Source organism: Ischnura elegans, chromosome 8 (genome assembly GCF_921293095.1).
Source record: "Ischnura elegans chromosome 8, ioIscEleg1.1, whole genome shotgun sequence".
Classification (NCBI taxonomy): Eukaryota; Metazoa; Arthropoda; class Insecta; order Odonata; family Coenagrionidae; genus Ischnura; species Ischnura elegans.
Window position 1 is genome coordinate 53,655,862 of NC_060253.1, and position 20,315 is coordinate 53,676,176.

The 20,315-nt window shown below is 38.5% G+C and overlaps 1 protein-coding gene across 2 annotated transcripts; it reads left to right on the forward strand.

Annotated features, from left to right (window-relative positions):
• Nucleotides 1-411: 411 nt before the first annotated feature.
• LOC124163361 (L-threonine 3-dehydrogenase, mitochondrial-like) lies at nucleotides 412-18,207 on the forward strand. Of its 2 annotated transcripts, none has more exons than XM_046540224.1 (7): nucleotides 412-518; nucleotides 4,837-5,471; nucleotides 6,337-6,450; nucleotides 8,624-8,773; nucleotides 9,556-9,822; nucleotides 14,711-14,980; nucleotides 17,860-18,207. In XM_046540224.1, the coding sequence occupies exons 2-7, from the start codon at nucleotides 4,856-4,858 to the stop codon at nucleotides 17,988-17,990; spliced, it is 1,548 nt and encodes a 515-aa protein (XP_046396180.1). In that variant the 5' UTR covers nucleotides 412-518; nucleotides 4,837-4,855; the 3' UTR covers nucleotides 17,991-18,207. The 2 variants fall into 2 exon arrangements, with proteins under 2 accessions (XP_046396180.1, XP_046396181.1); XM_046540225.1 differs by lacking the exon at nucleotides 412-518 and adding an exon at nucleotides 1,529-1,692.
• Nucleotides 18,208-20,315: the final 2,108 nt, after the last annotated feature.

Below are 20,315 nucleotides of genomic sequence, written 5' to 3' on the forward strand. Positions count from 1 at the left end.
ATTTACAAAACATTTCTTTGACAAATGAAGTTTTTATCGATTATGAAAAGTGTTAAAATTAGTTTTAAAACCCTCTACTCAATACCCTGTTTTTTTTTAATTCCCCTCCCCCCCTGTTTTTGGCCTGAACGAAATTCCTGGCTACCCCACTGATGTTCACTAATTTCACGATCCGCCAGAAACCACTGCCATTGGTTGCTATAGTACTAAGTAAATTTGACCCAAAAGTAACGATTCGGAAATTTTATGAACAAGCTAGCAGCAAAACTTAAAACATTGCACTTAACTATTTAAGTCACATCAAAAATGAATAAAAAAGAACTTGTAAACAATTAATTGCATTTAAATTCATTATCTTCTTTCTGATAGCACTGGTTGCACGTAAACAACGTTATGGCTTGATGATACCTTAGGAACCGACAATAATGTCCATAAATATTTTGTTCATCCGGATTTAAGAACTTAAAATTACCGTCAATAATCCATTCCACCAAGTAAGGGCATTTAGCGGATCAAAGGTACGTAGTAATTGCTTTATTCAATGAGATGAATTGGTATTTTTGGATTAATTACCACTGTCACATATTTAGGCAGCACTAATAATTCTAGACCTTAAATCAGCATGGATTTTATTAGCTAAAGGCCTGTTTATACGGCACATTAACCCGTGTTAAAGTATGGTGTAAACAGGCCATAAGTAACTTTAAGCATCATTGAATACTTTCATTCTTCATTCTAAGACCAAGGTAACTAAGAATAGACCCATCCGCTCATCCCTTTGGCTAATTTTTCATCAGCTCAGTTATTCATTGGATGATAACTATTACGCACACGACAGCAAGAAAGCCGGCGAAGAGACAATAGTGAAGTGAAGGGCCCTCTCGTGCTATTTAGGTGGGCCACGTGAGTCTCTAACCAACGCAGGATTTGCGGCGAGTTATTGGAACAAATCCCCACCGACAGACACTTTCATCAAGGCGGCCGAACCGGTTGACTCCCCGTGCATCGTGACGTAGTGACGCGAATAAAAAATTGAGCCCCTGAAATATAATGAGAGCAACGAAATGAGGCGCAGCACAGACGAGCCTCTAGCGAGCGCGAGTTCCCATTGGGCGAAGCTCAGAGGCGGGACCCGTAGTGGGGGAAACGCGACGTCACGACCACTCTCACATGGATCGATCGGCTGGCGGGAGGACCACAGGACTTCGTGGAAGGGGTATACTCGTGTAGGAGGGAGTTTGTGGAGCGAAGTACGAGGAAGCAGGAAGGGCTGGCACTGTGGCCAAGTGGCGCAATTGCAAGGTCGGTCTCCGGAGGGGAGAGTGGAGAAGTACATAACAATGTTGCACGATGAAGTTTAGGGGCGAAAGTTACACGGAGAGGACCTCATTGTATACTTGCATAGCCCGGTGAGCCGTGCCTGTTCTCTTAATTTTTTCGCCTCCCGAAAGGAGTGGGAAAAATGGACGTTAACGGGGGAAGGGTTGCGGTGGCTTAGGGTGTGGGGTAGTGAAGGGGTATCGGTAATCGGGATGGTGGGAGGCGGGGTAACTTCACTCCCCTCGCAGGCCAACGCTGCCGCCGTGCCGCTGTCATTCAGGTGAACCTCGCGTAAGGGGGAACATCCATCCGTGGCGCTATTTACAACTGTCGTGCTCACGTTCGGAACAGCGGATTATCACACTAATATTGGTGAGTTGCAGTGCTCCTGCACCCGTTTCTCCCTTTTTCCCCGAAAACACAGTGCTTTCATCCACACGGTTTTTTGGAAGTGAATCGATTCTTGTAAACCTCACGACTGGGATTCGTGCCAGGCCCCGAGTGACACCAGTGGTTCATATTTATCGTCGAAATCGACAGCGATGGCGTGCTTAGTGCATTGGTGAAGTCGGCTTAGAAAATAATATTTTTTCAGCCGAGGTAAAAACGAATATGTACCGACGTTAGCTGAGAGTGAATCTTAATACAAAGCCGGAGTAGAAGAGGACCTGTTGTTCCAGCAGAAATAATTTTATTAGTAAAAACGGATTACAGTTTATTTATGGCCAGTGCAACGCATTGAACTAATATGTAACGGACTAATGAGGATTTAGTTCGTGATACAGTGATGATATATTAGTATCGGTGGATTGTTTCTCGAGGCCGGATTTATTTATTGTCCAAGAAGTAGTAGAAAGGTGATGCGGTAGGACTGCGAGGATATATCTGCCTGGATTTTTCTCTTACTGCTAAGGAAAAATCTAACTAGAGCGAGAAATAGAGGAAGGACAGACAGAAAACTACTCCACGCAGGTTAGACAAACCTTGGCTTGAGAAGCTAGCTCGCTTGCCAATAAGTAAGTCTTAAATACCAAGAACTAATGGTGTGCACTAGTTATTTTCAATGCTACCAACGGTACGATGAATCAACAGAACTGTTGAATAATCCATTGTGAATGGCCTTCAGTGCCACAGGAACTGATTTTTGAAAGGCAGGCTAAAATTATGACGAATATTTTTCACCCTCGGAATATGTATTACGTCCAGAATGCCGCCTTGAAAGGAGGAGCATGAACACGGAGCAGACGGGCACAATTTGCTTATTCTTGGGTGGGGTCGCGACCAACTGTTCCTTCCCTGCCGTCAGGGTCACACTCTCCAGAGATCGTAGTCCGCCCGCACTCATCCATGGCCGGCCAGCCTTGAATCTAGAGCATTTCACTGATGGCAACGAGCCCGGGTTCGTTTTCCGACGAAGATGGACAGTCAGTGAAGGAAACTTTGAGGTAGTCAAAACTGAAGCAAAACGTCAATTTTTCCGGAAAGTTAAATTGGATGCTATGGTTCTGGTAACATGAATTAACATCACCTTATTCCGCGCATTACAGCATGTTTCTGTGGGTAACAAATATTAAGGTGCGCCAGTCCTTCACGAGTCGACGGCAGAGGAAGCCTTGAGATACTCGGTGCTTAACCAAAATATAAGTTTTTCAGGTAATTGGAATAATTGAGTAAATAGCGGTAACACGTTGATCGAGTCTCTGGCCGGTTTCTCGCGCTATCGCATTATTAGATCGGGTGTGATTTTGTGACCTGTATCCCAGCTCTTTAAACATCTTCGGATGGAATTTATGTGATATTCATTAAAGGAGTTTTCTCAAACTAGGGCTGAATTATGACGGTGGTTAAAGAATGGTCCGATAAAGCTCAGGACGAAAGGGACACGGTGGTTGCCGATATGCATTACTTATTTGGTTACAAACCCTGCGGGCATAAACATAAAAATAGGGCGATCTGTTATCACCGAAATTGGACCAACAGTCGGCCAATTTTTCCTACATCTGGGATGAAGGCTCATTAAGTCTGATGCAACCCCCATTTATTATATATAGTCCCCACCGAGCCCCTCCCTGAATCAGCGTCTGCTCGTAGTGTACGTGGACTTCAGTAGAACAGTAGCCGCTTTCATGTCTTACGGCTGTTCATGTTAGAAGAGCAGTCAACTACCATCACATTTTAAATTATGGGTTTGGGAAAAGCTTTTCCCTGGAACGAAATCTCAACGGATGGGAGAATTCATCTATAAAAAAACTCGATTCGCATCATTCCACTCGACTTGAAATATGAAGCACATCAGAACCAATACTTCCTTTCTGTATTGCCAGGCCTACCTTTTTCCGAGAGTTACCGTATTCGTTAAATTATTTTCTTTGAGTATAAATAACATAACATTCTTTCATGATATCAATTTAAACTAAGTGGCAGCTTCCCTAAATTTTTAAACAAATTTTATTTAAATATAACAAAAAGGATATAAGTATAAAACATGTAATTAAAATAAAGATATTTTTTTCAACTAAATTATTCAGAAAACTAACAAACTCCACATGCCCATTCCGAGACTTCCACTCACTAAACGTTCGTTTTTCTACCGCATTACTTCTGTGCTGAACTCACTCCCTCCACACATCGACCCCTTTGCACTTCCATTTAAATCCTTCATAAGCCTTTCCCTATCCTATCTGTCACCGAAGTAGTCTGTCACTGCAGTTTCTTGTTGTCCTTTTGTTTTTGTAAATGTAATTATTGTTTTCTACATGTTATATTGCGTCTTCGTCCTCTAATTTATGTATTATTGTTACCTGGCCACTATAAAATGGCATATGCTGTATGTGGTTATATGTATTTAAAATAAAATAAAAATAAAATAAAGTGCTGTATAATTTTCTTGAAATTTTGGTTTCATAACCTTTTCTGTGTTACAACTTGAACGACCTCGGCTTGCCTCCCTCCAGTTTTGATCCTGGATACGCCATAATTTTAGGGGGTTCTCTGCAGTGGACTATCTCCAAATGTGCCTCTTCTCCCCAGGAAAAAAATGTTGGCTTCAGCCTTTGCTCACGTAACCAGGAGATGTTAAAGGGCTTAACTCATTCGTCTTAAGTTGACACCACTCTTATTGTTGAGGTTTAACCTGCAGACGTACTTCTTTTGCCTCATGTCAGTTTGGTGTTACCGTTTTTTTCAGCCTTCCGCTTCTTCCCCTCGTGTGTGAGACCCTTTTTTCTAGTTCAGTCTGTCATGATCTGTCGATCCGTTAAGCCTTGTGGAAATATATTTAGTTTTCTTCTGCCGAAGTTGTACTTTATTTTATGTTAGCCTCAAAATGTAACTCAAGACCTCAACATTGTTGAACCCCCCGAAGTAGCCCTCCCTCCAAATGAACCTAAAGAGAAAAAGCTTTCCGGCTATGACCTTGGTGTTTTCTAGCGAAATTTAGTCAAGTTCCCATTCAATCTCCCTCACTTTTTAAAGTTGGCAACCATTATCCTGAAAAACGTGTTCTCATCTTTCCAGGGGCGAGCGGTGAGAAGTTATGACATCTACGTTCAACCGCCTGAGGCCGCTGGCAAAATGCGCGAGACACATGAAGCCATCGATCCTGAGGGAGACCTCGCGGGGGTTCGTCTCGCAGGCGGACAACGGCGGTGCACTGAGGACGTCGTGCCCGTCATCCTTCGCACCGGCACCCCCGATCCTCGCGTCCTCCAGGTGCGGATCGTCTAAGCCGCCCTGCCCGCCGCCGCCTTGCCCGCCCCCGCCGAGCCCCTCGTGCCCTCCTCCGTGCCCGCCGCCCTGCCCGCCGAGTCCGCCCAAGTGTCCACCGCCTCCGTGCCCGCCACCCTGTCCGCCGCCCAAGCCTAAATGCCCGCCACCACCATGCCCTCCGCCACCATGCCCTCCGCCGCCCAAGCCTAAATGCCCGCCACCACCATGCCCTCCGCCACCATGCCCTCCGCCACCATGCCCTCCGCCCAAGCCGAAATGTCCACCGCCCTGCCCGCCGCCCTGCCCGCCGCCCTGCCCGCCGCCATGCCCCCCGCCAAAGCCTCAGTGCCCGCCACCGAAGCCGCGATGCCCGCCACCCTGCCCGCCGCCTTGCCCGCCCAAGCAGTGCAAGACCGACGATAGCCCAAGAATCCTCATCACAGGTATGGTGCCTTCACGCGGGGCTCCATGAACGCATTTTTCACTGTTAAAGGGTGCGCTCCTTCGTCTGGAGTCTTTTTAGCTAGCAGTAGCAGGGTGTCTTGTGACCGGGAAAACCTGGAGAATCTGGAATTATGCGTGAATTTTAGTTCCAGGAATGTGCCTGAATTATTCATAAATTTTTGCTCCGATCTGGAATTTGTCTTTTATTTCAAATTCATTTCACATAAAATTTTGCCAGTTCAACACCCATTTTCTTCAGAGTATGACAAATGTCTTGAGGTGCCAAGTGAGACATTCAAAAATTAAGTGTAAAATTTCCTTAACCAAGAGTATGTATGTGTAAAAATATAATATTGTTTAAAAATATTGAAATAATGTTGGGTGTTTTAAAATTCTTATCTATTGCAGTAATCATGTAAGATTAACCCGGAATTTTGTAAAATTTCCCGGGTAAACCTGTGATTATGCACAAATTTTTCTTCTTTGATTGACTGGATACCTTGAGTAGATTTTTCTAATTGGATACCATTTTTGGTCGGATCTATACTTTTTACATATTTCTGTCTTTTACATTATAGGTTTCCAGTGATTTTAATAGCTTTTCAAAAAAATTCTGTATTGCACAAGAGGAAGAACCACAATTTCAAAACTGGCTTTTATTCAAATGTCATATTTTGGAAAGAGTAAACTTTGAGAAAAAAATTACATTAATGGATTTGCACTGTCACTCATCATTCTCTGAAAATAGTTTTCTGTTTTAACTTCTGGTTCCTATGTATAATTTATATTGGTAAGAACTATTTTTGAGCATACTTTACTAAAAATTTTGTGTTTTGATTGGAATTAATATTTGGTACATTACAGGCAGCCTCGGGCAATTAGGAGTGGAGTTAGCTCGGGTGTTACGAGAAAAGTACGGGAGAGATAATGTCATCATGTCTGATATTTTAAAACCAAGCCGGGAGGTGGCAGAAAGTGGTATGATTGACAACATTACTATGTTCTATCCTTGACAGCACTGAAAAGTCACTGAACTGTATTTTCAGGTACAGTTCTTAAATTATTACAAAATTAATTTCATAATGAAGCAGAATTTGCAATTAGATAAGAATCGGAAGACTGAACTTTCAATGCTAGCAACCTTTAAAAATATCCTTAACAAGAGCAAATTATGACACTATCCTTCTATGATCAAAGTTTTTCTAAATAATCAAGATTACAATGGTTGACCACCTTTTTTTGCGAGTGAAGCACCCTACACACTTACTAGTCTGTCTTGTATGCATTTCACCACATAAAAATGGCTTAGGAAAGATTGGTTTGAGATTTCACCAGCTAAAGTGATATAAATTACTTATTAAAAATATTCATAGTTTTACACCTCTTAGCACCATAAAGTTTTTGTTCCTTAGACGATAAAATTTTAGCACTGATGATTTTGATACCATTAATTTTAAGCTCGTGATTTTTTTTTCACTCAAATTTATTTTGCATTTCTGGAAAAATTTTGTGTTTTTGGCTCCAAACTTAAGTTTTCTTTCCTTTTAACACTAGAAATTTCAGTAGCAGACACAATACTTTAATCGAAACGTTTTCCCACCACTCAAGTTAAACTAGAGGTTGGGTTAAGTAATTAATGTTTCGACTCACATCTATCACACTGGGGTGATAGTTTTTACTTCTATTTCCACTAGCTGAACTTTAGTAACATAACAACTCCAAAAGAAATAATGCCTATATGTATTAATCCACAAATTGGTATCTTAAGTAACAGTTCTATCTCATGACGACATTGATAGCATCTTACCGCTTGAGTACATGTACAGTGATGGCAGGGGTTAGTTTTCGGTATATCATTTTGATAGTTGATGAGTTTAACGTTGTGATAATTCATTTAAAAAAAACAGGAAACTTTGCGATATCCTTCACTTATCACTCACTCACTATCTAAAAATTAAATAAAGATAAGAGAAAAAAAGTATTGAAAATGACATTTTGTTGGCTAAGTTCTAACAACATGTATGTATCTCGAAAATAGTAACTTTTCAGGAGAGCAATGTGATATTTATGTTTGATCTTTTACCCAAATTTGCAATAGTTACCAAATAAACTGGGACAGCATTCCTAAAAGTCTCGTAAGAGAACTGTGTAAAGGGTCTAATCAATAAGGTGTTTGGGGACAAAACTTGCGGTAAGCTCTCGGTTTCTTGTTTATGGTGACAAAGAGGATACAATTTTGCTTTGGGCTACAGTAACAAATTGTCCAAGGGTTTTAGGGTATGCATTAAATGAAATAATTCAGTGGAACGTCTATTATTTGCTACTGAAGGTGTTATTGACAGGATTGCTAAATTTTCATTAGACTGGCATGATGAAGAGAGGATTAAAACTTCATTTTTTTATTTTATGGGCCTACTTTGTCAGCCTGCAGTGTAAGGTATTAGGCCTCACTTATCTTTTATCTGATGTGGATATTTCAATACCTACAAACTGGCCAGTTCACTCTCCAAAAAAGAGAGGTTTTCTGAAGTGATAGACAATTATCCACTCTTAAAATTTTAAGGTGTCTGACCAGATTTTCTTTAATTTTGTAAATCAAGCACGATGCACGTAGCAGAGGACAAGATGCAAATGTAATTATAAAAGTAGTATTCTGTTGTTGAAAGTTTCACAAAGAAAGAGTGCCTACTCTAAATAATGCTAAGACATGAGCTCATTTCACTGTGCCTTCTGGAGAGAAATAGTGTGATGGGAAAATACAAATGTGAATATATACAACGCTGGATTAAATCTAAGCTTTTTGGGTTGAAAAACGAATGAGGAATTTACAAGCAAGAGCGTCATTACAGTAAAGGTGCTTTATCTGATCTAGAGCTTGTATGTTTCTAGGTCAGACAAATGAGAAAAAAATGTAAACAAGTCAATTGCCCAAATCTGCATTACCCATTAAAATTTTGTCTTTCTCACGGCCAAGGTATAAAAATATGTAAAACGATGCTTTTAGTATAATCTTTGCTAATGTAACTAAATGTACATCAAACCACACTTCTATAGATAATTTAGATAATTTATATAAATATATTTGTTAAGGTAACTAAATGTACATCAATCCACACTTCCATAGATAATGAAAATTATTTTTACTTTCCAGGACCATATGTATTTGCTGACGTTCTGGACTTTAGATGTTTGCAAGATGTAGTTGTAACAAACAGAATAGACTGGCTCATACACTTCAGTGCTCTTTTAAGTGCAATTGGTGAACAAAATGTGCCACTTGCTGTTCGAGTCAATATTGAAGGTAAGCACCTGTTTTATTGCTAGTGAAATAGGTAATCTGAATAAGATTGCAAATATCTTTAGCCTTTTACAGGGCTACCTGAAAATATATCTAATGCAACCACCATTTTGTTATTTAACTAAAATTATTGAATCAAAGTTAAGCTTCAAATATTACACTGAACCTTCACAAAGAATGCCAACAATGAATGTGTCTTCAAAGATAATTTTGAGAAACTTTTTGTTCATTAGCCAGAAGAAACTAAGAGTCATGGTCACAAAAATATGTGATTGCGTAAAATGATATAAAATCAGCAGATAAAATTTAATGGCATTTTTAAGAGGGGTAAACCCTGACATACCATAGCTTCTCATAATCAACTTCACTAAGACACTGTCACACGTTAATAGCCAATTTCTCATGGCACGATAGTTCTCAACAAAACTGGGTTTTAGAAGTTGCTATTGGAATAAATTTGGGAGAATAAATGGGAAATCAGAAAACAAATCACTTTGACATAAATAAGATGTACTAAAGCTGGCTAGCAGTTATGAATTTTTAAATAAAATATCATCCTTTCTTTACATTTCAGGCCATTGAGAATGAAAATATACATCACAAAAACTATTTTTTCAAATTGAAATAATAATAATACTGTAAACAGAAAGTTTAAAATCAAATACTTCATAGTGAAACCAATAGTGTATCCCCATAATGGCTTTAGCTGATAATATGCTACCAAGATTCGTGCATGATGTTTATCAAAATTATATTCATAGTATTATGGATAATTTAACTTCTAGGTCTACACAATGCAATGGAACTTGCTAAACAATATAAATTAAGGATAATGGTGCCAAGCACAATAGGAGCATTTGGTCCAGACTCACCAAGGGATGTTCCAACACCAAATTTCACCATTCAGCGCCCACGAACTATATACGGAGTTTCAAAGGTCCATGCGGAACTTCTGGGGGAATACTACTACCATAGATTTGGGCTGGACTTCAGGTGTGTGAGACTTCCAGGAATCATATCACCAGACCCACAAACTGGAGGTGGAACGACAGGTAAGTAATCCTATTGTATGAAGAAATAAGAAAGTCCAAACATATAGGTGCATATTCTTCCATAAATCAATCCAAGCAAACTAACTCAAGTACTAGAGAAGTCATCTTTTCTTATCTACCAGTCACTTTAATGGAGTCATCCAGGATATAGAAACTATAGTAAGAGAGAAGGGGAAACATGACTAGTGTTGCTAACAAAAAAATAGGGCTTTTCACAGCTGTCTATTTATCTGAGGAGGGAGGGCCAGCATTGTGCGAAAAATCCACAGAGGAAAAATCATTCGCCTTGACCGGGATTCGAACCCGGATCCCTCCATTTCCGGCCGAGTGCTTTAGCCAGTTAAGCTACCGAGGTGTCATTTTCCCCTGTGGAAATTTTTGGACTATACCGGACAAGGTGGTACAGGCTGCTGAGCATATTATGCAACTAGCAGTCCAAGTCATGCACACGGCACCACAGCCGGAGGGCAAAGCCCAGACTTTGAACACGAAGAGGTATTCGCTCTAGACTTGTTTAAGTATATCGGATGACTCCCGGTCAAGGCGAATGATTTTTCCTCTGTGGATTTTTCGCACAATTTGTGCATTGTGGGTGACTCCGTAAAAGTTATCACCGTGGCTAGTCCCGGCATACTTAAACGAGGGCCAACATTCCTACATGATAGTGTGCACTTTGCTATAGAGAGTGTATTTGTTGATGATATCTCATACTCATTTTTTTTTTCAATGATAGAATTTATTAGAAATCCTTTTGTTAGAAAGTTATAAATTCTACAGAAGTCACACACATACAAAATAAGCATAATAATGAATGAAGACAAATTAAAAATATACATCAAATAGCTACAGAATATTATAGCTCCATTTTCAAATTTTATGTTGATGATGAAATACATAATATGTGCATGAGGTGCGTAACATAAAAAACACCTATGCATGCACTTTTCATCAGGCAATCAATTGGTGCGACATCACAAATCCTCATCAACAGCAAAGTTATGTTTTTTTCTCACTTCTTAATTCGCATTTTATCCACTGTATTAATGTATATCATCACTTCCATAGCATGATTTACTCTACTGCAACACGATCAATGCAATGTATTATCCATAACTTTTCAACTGTATTCTCCTTGAAACTTGAATTTATTATTAGACTTCTCTCAAATATTCATTACTCATGTTATGATCGCTAAGAAATTTTCACTATAATGAGACTCAAAGCAACAAGGAACTACAAATCATAATTACAATCAAATTAATTTTACCAAATTTAAAAATGCCATTTTAAGGTCTGCTAAGAACCATAAAACCATGGATTCCCTCTCATGTAGGTTTTATATGGGTACAACTTGAAAAGTGCAAATTGTATCATAATAATACTGCATTGCCTTGAATATAGTCTATTTTTTTCCAAAATATCCATAAGAAAAGGGATGAGGCATTATGTATATTGGATTGCAGACAGCTTCTTATTGTCAACATTTGACCTATTTTGCCTACTCTGTGTTTTTCAAGCTTGGAGAGTAACTTTTCTAGGGTGATTTACAGTAATTAATAAAATTCTCAGCTTAGCTTGGGCAGTTCTTTGTGTTTGTCGGATATTAATACAAATGTTTTATCTTTATCTTTATTCATCCACGGCGAGGATTGGCCCTCGCGGATGCTGTATACAACACATTTATGAAAACATTCGATACAACAAAACATACAAAACATGTACCTTGGATTAAAACATTAGAAACACATACATTACAAAGATTACATTTAAAATAAAAGAGAAGAAAAGTCCAGCTCAAAATACTCATGAATTGAGTACAGTGGATAATTGCACAGCCACTTTTCCAGCACATTTTTCAGTCTAGTGATGCTCACTGATCTGGCTTTGCTGGGTAATTTATTAAATAATTTTACTCCCAAATTGTCAGACTGGTTGTTGGTCTTAAACAGCCTACAGTAATTAGTATTTAGGCTATTTTTAGCCCTAGTGTCATGAGAGTGGATGGTGGATCGAATGGGGTAGGTATCTAAGTTATCTTTAATGTGCATAATGCTGCGAAACACAAAGAGGCTGTAGATGGTGAGGATATGAAAGTTTTTAAAAATTGGCCTGCAGTGGTCACGGGGCCCAGCACCACTCAGAATCCTCACTGCTTTTTTTTGCAGTTTTAGAATTTCTTTGGTTTCATTTGCATGTCCCCAGAGTCGAACACCATAGGCAAGAATACTATGAAAAAAAGCAAAATAGGCTAATCTCATGTACTTTTCATTGATACAGGTTTTAAGTTTCCTCAATAAGTACAAAACCCTAGAGAGTTTTTTGCTGACTAGGAAAACATGTGAATTCCATGTCAATTTAGCGTCAATATTGAAGCCTAGAAGCCTGACAGGATCATTGTTTAGCTCAGTACTTTTAAGACAGCATGTAAGATGTTGTGTCTTACCATTGTTCAGAAAGAGATTATTGGCTGTAAACCAGAGTTGAGATTCTTCTATTGCCTTTTTTGTAAGAAGTCTGACTTGGCTAGGAGTATTGCATTTCTGCACCAGAGTGGTGTCATCTGCATATATCATGCAGTCCATAGAAAGATTGTAAGGTAGGTCATTGATTAGAATAAGGAACAAGAGAGGACCAAGGACGGACCCCTGAGGAACTCCATGTTTCACTGGAAGAAAATCAGATTGGTTTCAATTTACTTGTACCATCTGCTTTCGATCAGTGAGGTAAGAGGTCATGAATTTCAGCTCACTGTTATGAAAGCCGTAGTATTGGAGTTTTTGCAGGAGGGTAGCATGATTGACGCAGTCAAAGGCAGAGGTTAAATCACAAAGTGTGAGTGAGACACATTGCTTGTCTTCAAATGCCCTTGATAAATTTTTTACCACTGACTCAACTGCCAATTCAGTGGATTTCCCCGGGCGAAATCCAAACTGGGAAGGGGTGAAGAGATTGTGTTTCTCAAAGTGTACTAGAATTTGTGTATAGGCAATAGTTTCTATTATTTTAGCGATCACTGATATAATGGTGATGGGCCTATAGCTGTTGGGAAGAGTAGTGTCTCCTTTTTTGAAGACAGGTATGACCTTAGAATATTTTAAGGAGTCTGGGAAGTATCCAGTGGAAAAACAGGCATTAATAATAATAGATAGAGGATGAGCTATAATATGTATTATGGACTTAATCAGATCATTGGAAAGCCCATTGATGTCACGACTGGTGGAGTTTTTAAATTTTTTTACTACATTGAAAATATCCCTCGTACTAATCCATTGCCACTGAAATTTAGGAGGGGATATCAGGTGTTTATTGAGTAGTGCTAAGGCATCACACCTGTTATTTGTGATTTTTGATAATGTGGTGTCCACGGAATTGACAAAGTGATTGTTGAAGGTATCGGGATCAATTGTAATAGGAGATCTGTTTATAGAAGTGCCTTTTTCCCTATTGATCACATTCCAGGCAGCTTTGAATTTATTAGAGGCACTATTAATGAAATCCATGTTCGCATTTTGTTTCGCTTTTATTGCTGCGAAATGATACTCCTTATTCAATCTTTTATACACTTGTTTCAAATCCTCAGTGGGTAGTCGCTTGTACTCATGATAGGCATGTAGTACACTTTCCCTGCGTATTTGGACCTCGGGATTGTTTGAGTGGCCACGTGATTTAAAGAATTTTCGGACTGGGACAGCTTTTCTGGGAAAGGATTCATTAAAAAGGGAGATTAAGGTTTCAAAGAACAAAGAGAAATTTGAATGACTGTCGTTGTGAGAGAGTAAGCTAGTCCAATCCACACCACCAAGCAGGCCTTTAAAGACTTCAAGGCCGTGAATGGTGATTGGACTTATGTACCTAGTGCTGGATTCCCTAGGTGGACTATTGTTAATTGCAATCAACTGAAAGAGTATGGCCATATGGTCTGCAACAAGAGGATCGATGACAGTAAGGTTATATGCATGAACATTAAGAGTGGTTATCACATTATCAATACATGAATTGTTCCTCGTGGGTTCACTGTTTACACAATAGAGGTTGAAAGATCTCAGGAGATTAGACAGTTGCCTGCTACTCTTAGAGGAATATCTCATATCAATGTTTAAATCAGCACCAATTACAATGTTAGCATTAAACTGCATTAAATGACATAGTACCTTTTCAAGCTGTTCAAGAAACTTTTCAGGGTCGCCATTAGGTGACCGATATAGGGAGAGAACAATGAGATTGTATACACACAGAATAACAGCTGTGATTTCGAAGTGCAGTTCAATGCAGTACCTAGTAGTATCGATTACTTTAAATTGAAGGTTCTTTGATAAAAATATGCACACACCACCATGTATATGATGAGAGCGACAGAAAATTGAGGCAAGATTGAAACCGTCCACCTGATAAAGGCTACCTTCATCAACATGAAGCCAATGCTCACTGATACACAGAATATCACAATTTACTGACTTGAGAAATAGTTCTAATTTAATTATTTTATTTCGGAGACATTGTACATTCAGGACAGCAAGATTAATGAGTTCCTTACCAGAAGTATTATCCCATTGAGTCGTAAATTGAAGTTGTGTATTCCAAAATAGCACAAGGACATTCAGCAGAGCTTCAAAATGAACTGATTTTTCTGTACATCTTCAAAGATACTAAAGCTATCACTTTCATTTAAGCTTCTAATCTATAAAAAAAATTGAGTGCTCAAAATTCAGGGGGGAGATTCAATTTATCGAAATATGGTCTTCTAATACATACTGTATCTGAATAACTGAGAGTGAGTTAAGAAGAGGTCGGAATGGTACTGATTCTCTAAGCATAGTTCTCAAAATTATTTGCTGGAAAGAGCTAAATTTATTTTGGAGCTAAGCTAATATTATGATTTCATTTCCAGATTATGCAGTAGCAATATTCCATGAAGCTCTGAAAAACGGAAAATATGAATGCTATCTGAAACCTGACACCAGGATGCCAATGATGTACATTGACGACTGCATGAGAGTCTTTTTGGGAATAATGGAAGCCGAAAATTGTACACTTAAAGACATAAGGACATATAACGTTACAGCAATGTCTTTTACCCCTGAAGAACTGACAGAAGAACTCAAGAAGTATGTACCAGATTTTAAAGTGGACTACAAGCCAGATTCAAGGCAATTAATTGGTGAGTAATTATCACTAAACTACATATGTATAACTTCCAACCACAGACTTGGCTGATTCATACCAATGTTTGAGGTGAACGAGATGAGATACATACAACAAAAAGTCATAGAATCAACCCTTTCTAAACTTGTATGGAAAATTGTCGAACCACTTAATTTTCTATCTACATATTACCTGATAGCCAACTGCCAGTGGCGTACCCAGGGGGGGAGTCCATGGGGTCCGGACCCCCGCCCCCCCCTCAAATATAAAAATACAATTATTTTCCTTCAGAAAAGAAAACAAAATATTGAAAAATCATGAATTTAATAAATATTTCTTTAACAAATAAAGTTTTTTCGATTATGAAAGGTGTTAAAATTAGTTTAACACTCAAAGTTTGATAAAGACATCAAAGTCATTGCGACTGTCCACACCACAAATACTGGAAGCCAAGAACTGTTTGGTATTTCTAGGATTCAATTTAAGTAGGTTAGATATCACCGGAAAAAAAACTTTCGCTATGGAACAAACGGCAGACAAAAATTGTAAGAACTGGCAGAGAAACCAGAAAAGGCCACAGACCTTTACTAAAGAGGGCTGGGGAGCAGAGCGAGTCCTATCATAAAATTGTTGATAGCATGCTAAAAGACTTCAAAATTTGAGCACAAGCAATAATTCTTTTATTGGAACCAAATACTGTTTAAAATGGGTTCATACAGCAATTTTTAACCGTCAGTTGTGAAGAATGCAAGCAATAAACGCTTACATTTTTATCTCTCTCGATCCTTACCCCTTTTGACCGACACATTTTCCAATGCAAATGAATAAATGCCCGCTATATCTGAAGGAAGGGATGGGAAGTGAATGTGTATTATAGACTGTGCTATAAACCTCATGCAGGTCTCTGCCTCTCACGACCTAGCTGAATGAGGGATAAGGTTTGTTCTTTAGAACCTGTACTCAATCCTTCAACTTACTTTCCACAACTCAGGCACAATAAATTTGCAGTAACTAATAGTATCAGCAGAATTTTAATAAACAAATATTATGTGCTTAAATGAAAACATAAAACATGGAATGGACTGATTTGTTTTACTCTAACTCCCGGCAACCTTAAATTGCAATGCTAGGTGTAAAACTAGCAGATTTCTATCATAGAATTCAATATAGCAAAATGCCACATAGGTGCATATGACTACATTATTGTAACTGTAATAGCAAAGAATTCTCTGGATTCTAGTTTGAAAATAAGCTTCTTCCTAGGATATTATTTGAAGGATACCATCATCATTTCTTTCTTTTCGTGTATGGCCGTATTTACCTCTTTTTCTCAAAAATTAGTGCTCAAAGTTTGGTTGTATGAAAAAATTAAGAGTGTGATGCTAAATAAGGCTATAGGTAATACTTATATGCCGAGCAATGCAAATCACAAAAGCAATAGGAAATTCTTACATCAGTTAACATAAACACCAGAGATCCAATTTAAAAATCAGTTGCACTGAGATTGCACCTTGCAAATTCAAGTGATTACAAGGAAATGAGTAATGAAGTCCAATGGGATACAGGGAGGGCTGTACAACTCCCTCCCATTTGCTATGCAGAATGTAACTGACTTTCCCATCAAGGCTCTCAACAGTGTCTTTCAATTTCAATCTACTCTCTATTTAAACAAGGATGTTAGCCGTCTTCCCTAGCATTGAATTTTGCCTAAGTAAGGTGAAGCACACATCCTGACCATGTATGCTCTACCATTGCTGGTTACATTCTCTTCTGTGAATTGAAGAGAGACCTGTGACCTGCCCTGCATCAGATTAGATTAGTTACCCAAACTTGGCTCTACATACTTGTCTACAATCCCTCATGTCTCTACTTGTACCAAAATTGCACTAACCGTCTGTGTATATACATTGCAACCTGACTGAGCTCTAGTAGCAGTGAGGTATATTATTTGGAATATCAATTACCATCAACTTTTGTATAATTTACTGCAAATCTATATTACCTCAACATTTTATAAAAATATATGGGAGTCTAGAGAAAGCTAACATTGCTGACCTTGCAAAGAATAGATATGTATGTTGTCAGGGTGATACTTCATGATGATTACCTTTACTCCTTCATTTATGTAATCATCACTTTGCGGTAAATCAGGAGCTGTGTTCTCATATGACTGCTCTATAATGGCAGTGTGAGGGCTATTGTAATCTTAGGGTGAATGACGACAAATATTGCATTTATTCTGGGACCACTTCCATTTCCAATTCTGCTGAAGTGTTATGGTACAGAATACCATGGCGAATTGCAGGAATCATCCATTGGTTGTGAATGGTTTCATAATAATTAATTGTACACTAAATTATTAATAAAAAAATTCAATCACAATGGTTCAAAAACATTCAATATGACATCCTGGGTTTAATTTCAATTTTTTACTAACATAAGCATTGCCAGCATCACTTGCTGGTGCATGCCTTGAATACTAAAATATGTGGGCTTCTCTTTAAAATCAGCAGGTTTCCAGTAATGTTTTCAAATCCAATGCAAGTTAACAAGGCTTAAGAAATCTCTGAAGTTAATTGTTCCCTATTTTGTTGTTTTTACGAGGGCAATATTGCTCAATTAGTCTAACTTATGTACTTGCATTTTAATATGTAGTCCCCTCTCCCACTTTTACTTTGGTGATTTGTTTAAAATTAAGGGGATGTATTTGGACAAAATTTGGTATTGCCACTTCCCAATAAATGCAAGACCTTGAGCAAGGGTATGCATATGATGTAACTTCTTACGTGACTTCATTCTCCCTTTCTGGAGCAGCTAAAACATTTATGAATTTAAAATATACTCTTATTTCTTACGATGATTAACAAATACTTTTCATTATTTTTTATAATATAGCTGACACATGGCCAACAGCTTTTGATGACAGCTTGGCAAGAGAGACATGGGGATGGAAACACTGCTACGACATGGAGAAAATGGTTGAAGTAATGGTGGATAACATCAAGAAAAATTTTATGGACAAATGATCAAGATTAAGTTAATGTGATGCTACAGTACCCTTGTTTCTAAAAATGTCAGAATGTGATGTCGTTATCCCTTCAAAAAAGTTTGGAAGGAGATGAAGATATTTTTGAGTGAGGAAGCTATCATTTCATAATAGCTTCCCCAATCAAATATGTTGCCCTATTTTCACTCCCTATTTCTCCAAGCTAAAAGAGTAAGTATTAAAACACCTGAGGACAATTTCAGTGTTGACATTCATTGGGCAATGAAGAAATCATAAAAAATGAAAATTCATTGGTTTCGGCTAAGACAAACGTCTACAAATATACACGTAGAAAAGAGGATGTCAGACTGTCTGCTATGAATTTCCATACGGCAGAACAGACTGCAACCGGAGTCAGTAAGTAGGTGCAACTCATGATTCTAAAGCCTGTAGTACTACTTCTGGTTGTATCCGATGCATCCTATATGTCATTTTCTCCCTACTGTTTATTACGTCAAGTTATACAACTTCCGTGGTTGGACATCCTACTGGGTAGGCACACCTCTATACACACAAAGGGGGAACGTGACTGAAATAATTCTACTCTTAACTATTAATCTGCTTGGTGCAAACCTTTTTGCTAGGGTGTGCATTCACATGAAGTTTTTGGTTTACCCCTGTAGGGACTTACACAATGATCAATGTTGTCGAGTAAGCTGAACCCATGCGCAGTATTTGGAAATCATTTACAGTGGAACTTGGTTAGTACGTTTCTGAAGGGACCACGAAAAATGAACGTACTAACCAGGAAAACGTACTAACGAGGAAAGTAAATAATAGCAGTCGGGGTTATTGCAATCAGTGAAAAAGTCGTCATAATTACAATTACTATCGGTAGTTCTCATAGGATCGCCTTCCTGAACTCTATTCACATTTAAAATCAAGAAAATGAGCGCTACCATGAAAAACAATACCATGTGAATAAAAATCGCAATTTTTCATGGGCATCCCGGAGACGATTTCATGATTACGGCGTCTATCTCCCGTGATTTATCCTATATATATTTACAGAACGAGGACGAGTGAAGCTCAGACAAGCGAAGACAACTCATTTTTCTTTCTCACAGCGTACTCGGAGAATATAACAACAACCCGGAGTAAGTCAACTGGTTTTTTAAACATCATAAAAATTGGGCAAAATTATATTGACTTTCAAATTACGCCAAGAGCCGTAGACATTCGCTTCTGGAATGATACCATTTCGATTGTAAAATCGATCGATATATCGACTGATGACACGCAAGATTATTAGATTACGACGTAATTACAAGAAAATTTTATATTAAACAGTTGAAATTTACTTTCAAAATTTGTCTAATGTCGTCTGCTTTCGTTCCGAGATCAATTATTTTTAAGCTAAGCTTCGCGTGGAGATCCTGAGGATCGTCTGCTCCCGCAACAGTAGTCAAGTAAATACGCACGACGTCGAGTTTATGGAACAGTACTGCTTTAGATAATGTGGAAATTGTCTGACTCATTTCTTCATCATGATAACTCGTGCAATAGCAACAATTGCCCACTCACGAACTTTGTGCGCAGCAGTGGGCACTCCCAAGCGCTCCAAAGGCAACAGAAGGTGAGGAGCTCGGGGTGGGGAAAATTGGGGCTTCTTATTGGTTGTAGTTTTTCATAGTCAGACATTCCCGAAAAATGGCCGCATTTTATTTTTCATCACGTCACAAGAATTCAGAAATGCATTTGGATAAATTACGGTAGAAGAAAGAGATGTGGAATGAATGGAAGAATGTTAATGACTTATGATAATAAATTAAATCATGAATTCAGACGTTTGCGACCCTTAAGAAGACACTAGAGAACGAATTGCGGGTTGCGTCACGGCAAGCAATTGAGCGTACTAACCAGGAAAGCGCAATTTTTTCAAACGTACTAACCAAATTCTTTTACCTGTATTTTGTTCGGATGGTGCCGGGACCGAGGGAAATCGCCGTACTAAGGAGGAAAACGTACTAAGGAGGAACGTACTAACCAAGTTCCACTGTATTCCATTTATTGCTCTTACATATGTATACCATCATCATGCCTCCTTGTCACTTTACCTAAAAATCCTGCCATGTGACCAAGTTTCCTACTTCTCTGGGTACTATCCCTCCCGGCAACAATGGGTGGCCTGCCACCTATAAAAGGTTAACATACCCTATTGACATTGGAAAAAAGCTACACTCACAAGGAAAGGTCACGTACCTTGCACCGCCTAACTATATTCTATATTTTTCATGATATCTCATTCATAGCCCTGAGGATGATTTTAAATAAATCGAAATGTTGGCTGTAACTTGTTTTACAT

Coding starts and splice junctions, on each gene's coding strand:
- LOC124163361 (XM_046540224.1), top strand. CDS start 4,856: ATGACATCTACGTTCAACCGCCTGAGGCCGCTGGCAAAATGCGCGAGA. Junction 5,472..6,336: donor CCCAAGAATCCTCATCACAG/GTATGGTGCCTT, acceptor GGTACATTACAG/GCAGCCTCGGGCAATTAGGA. Junction 9,823..14,710: donor AACTGGAGGTGGAACGACAG/GTAAGTAATCCT, acceptor TTTCATTTCCAG/ATTATGCAGTAGCAATATTC.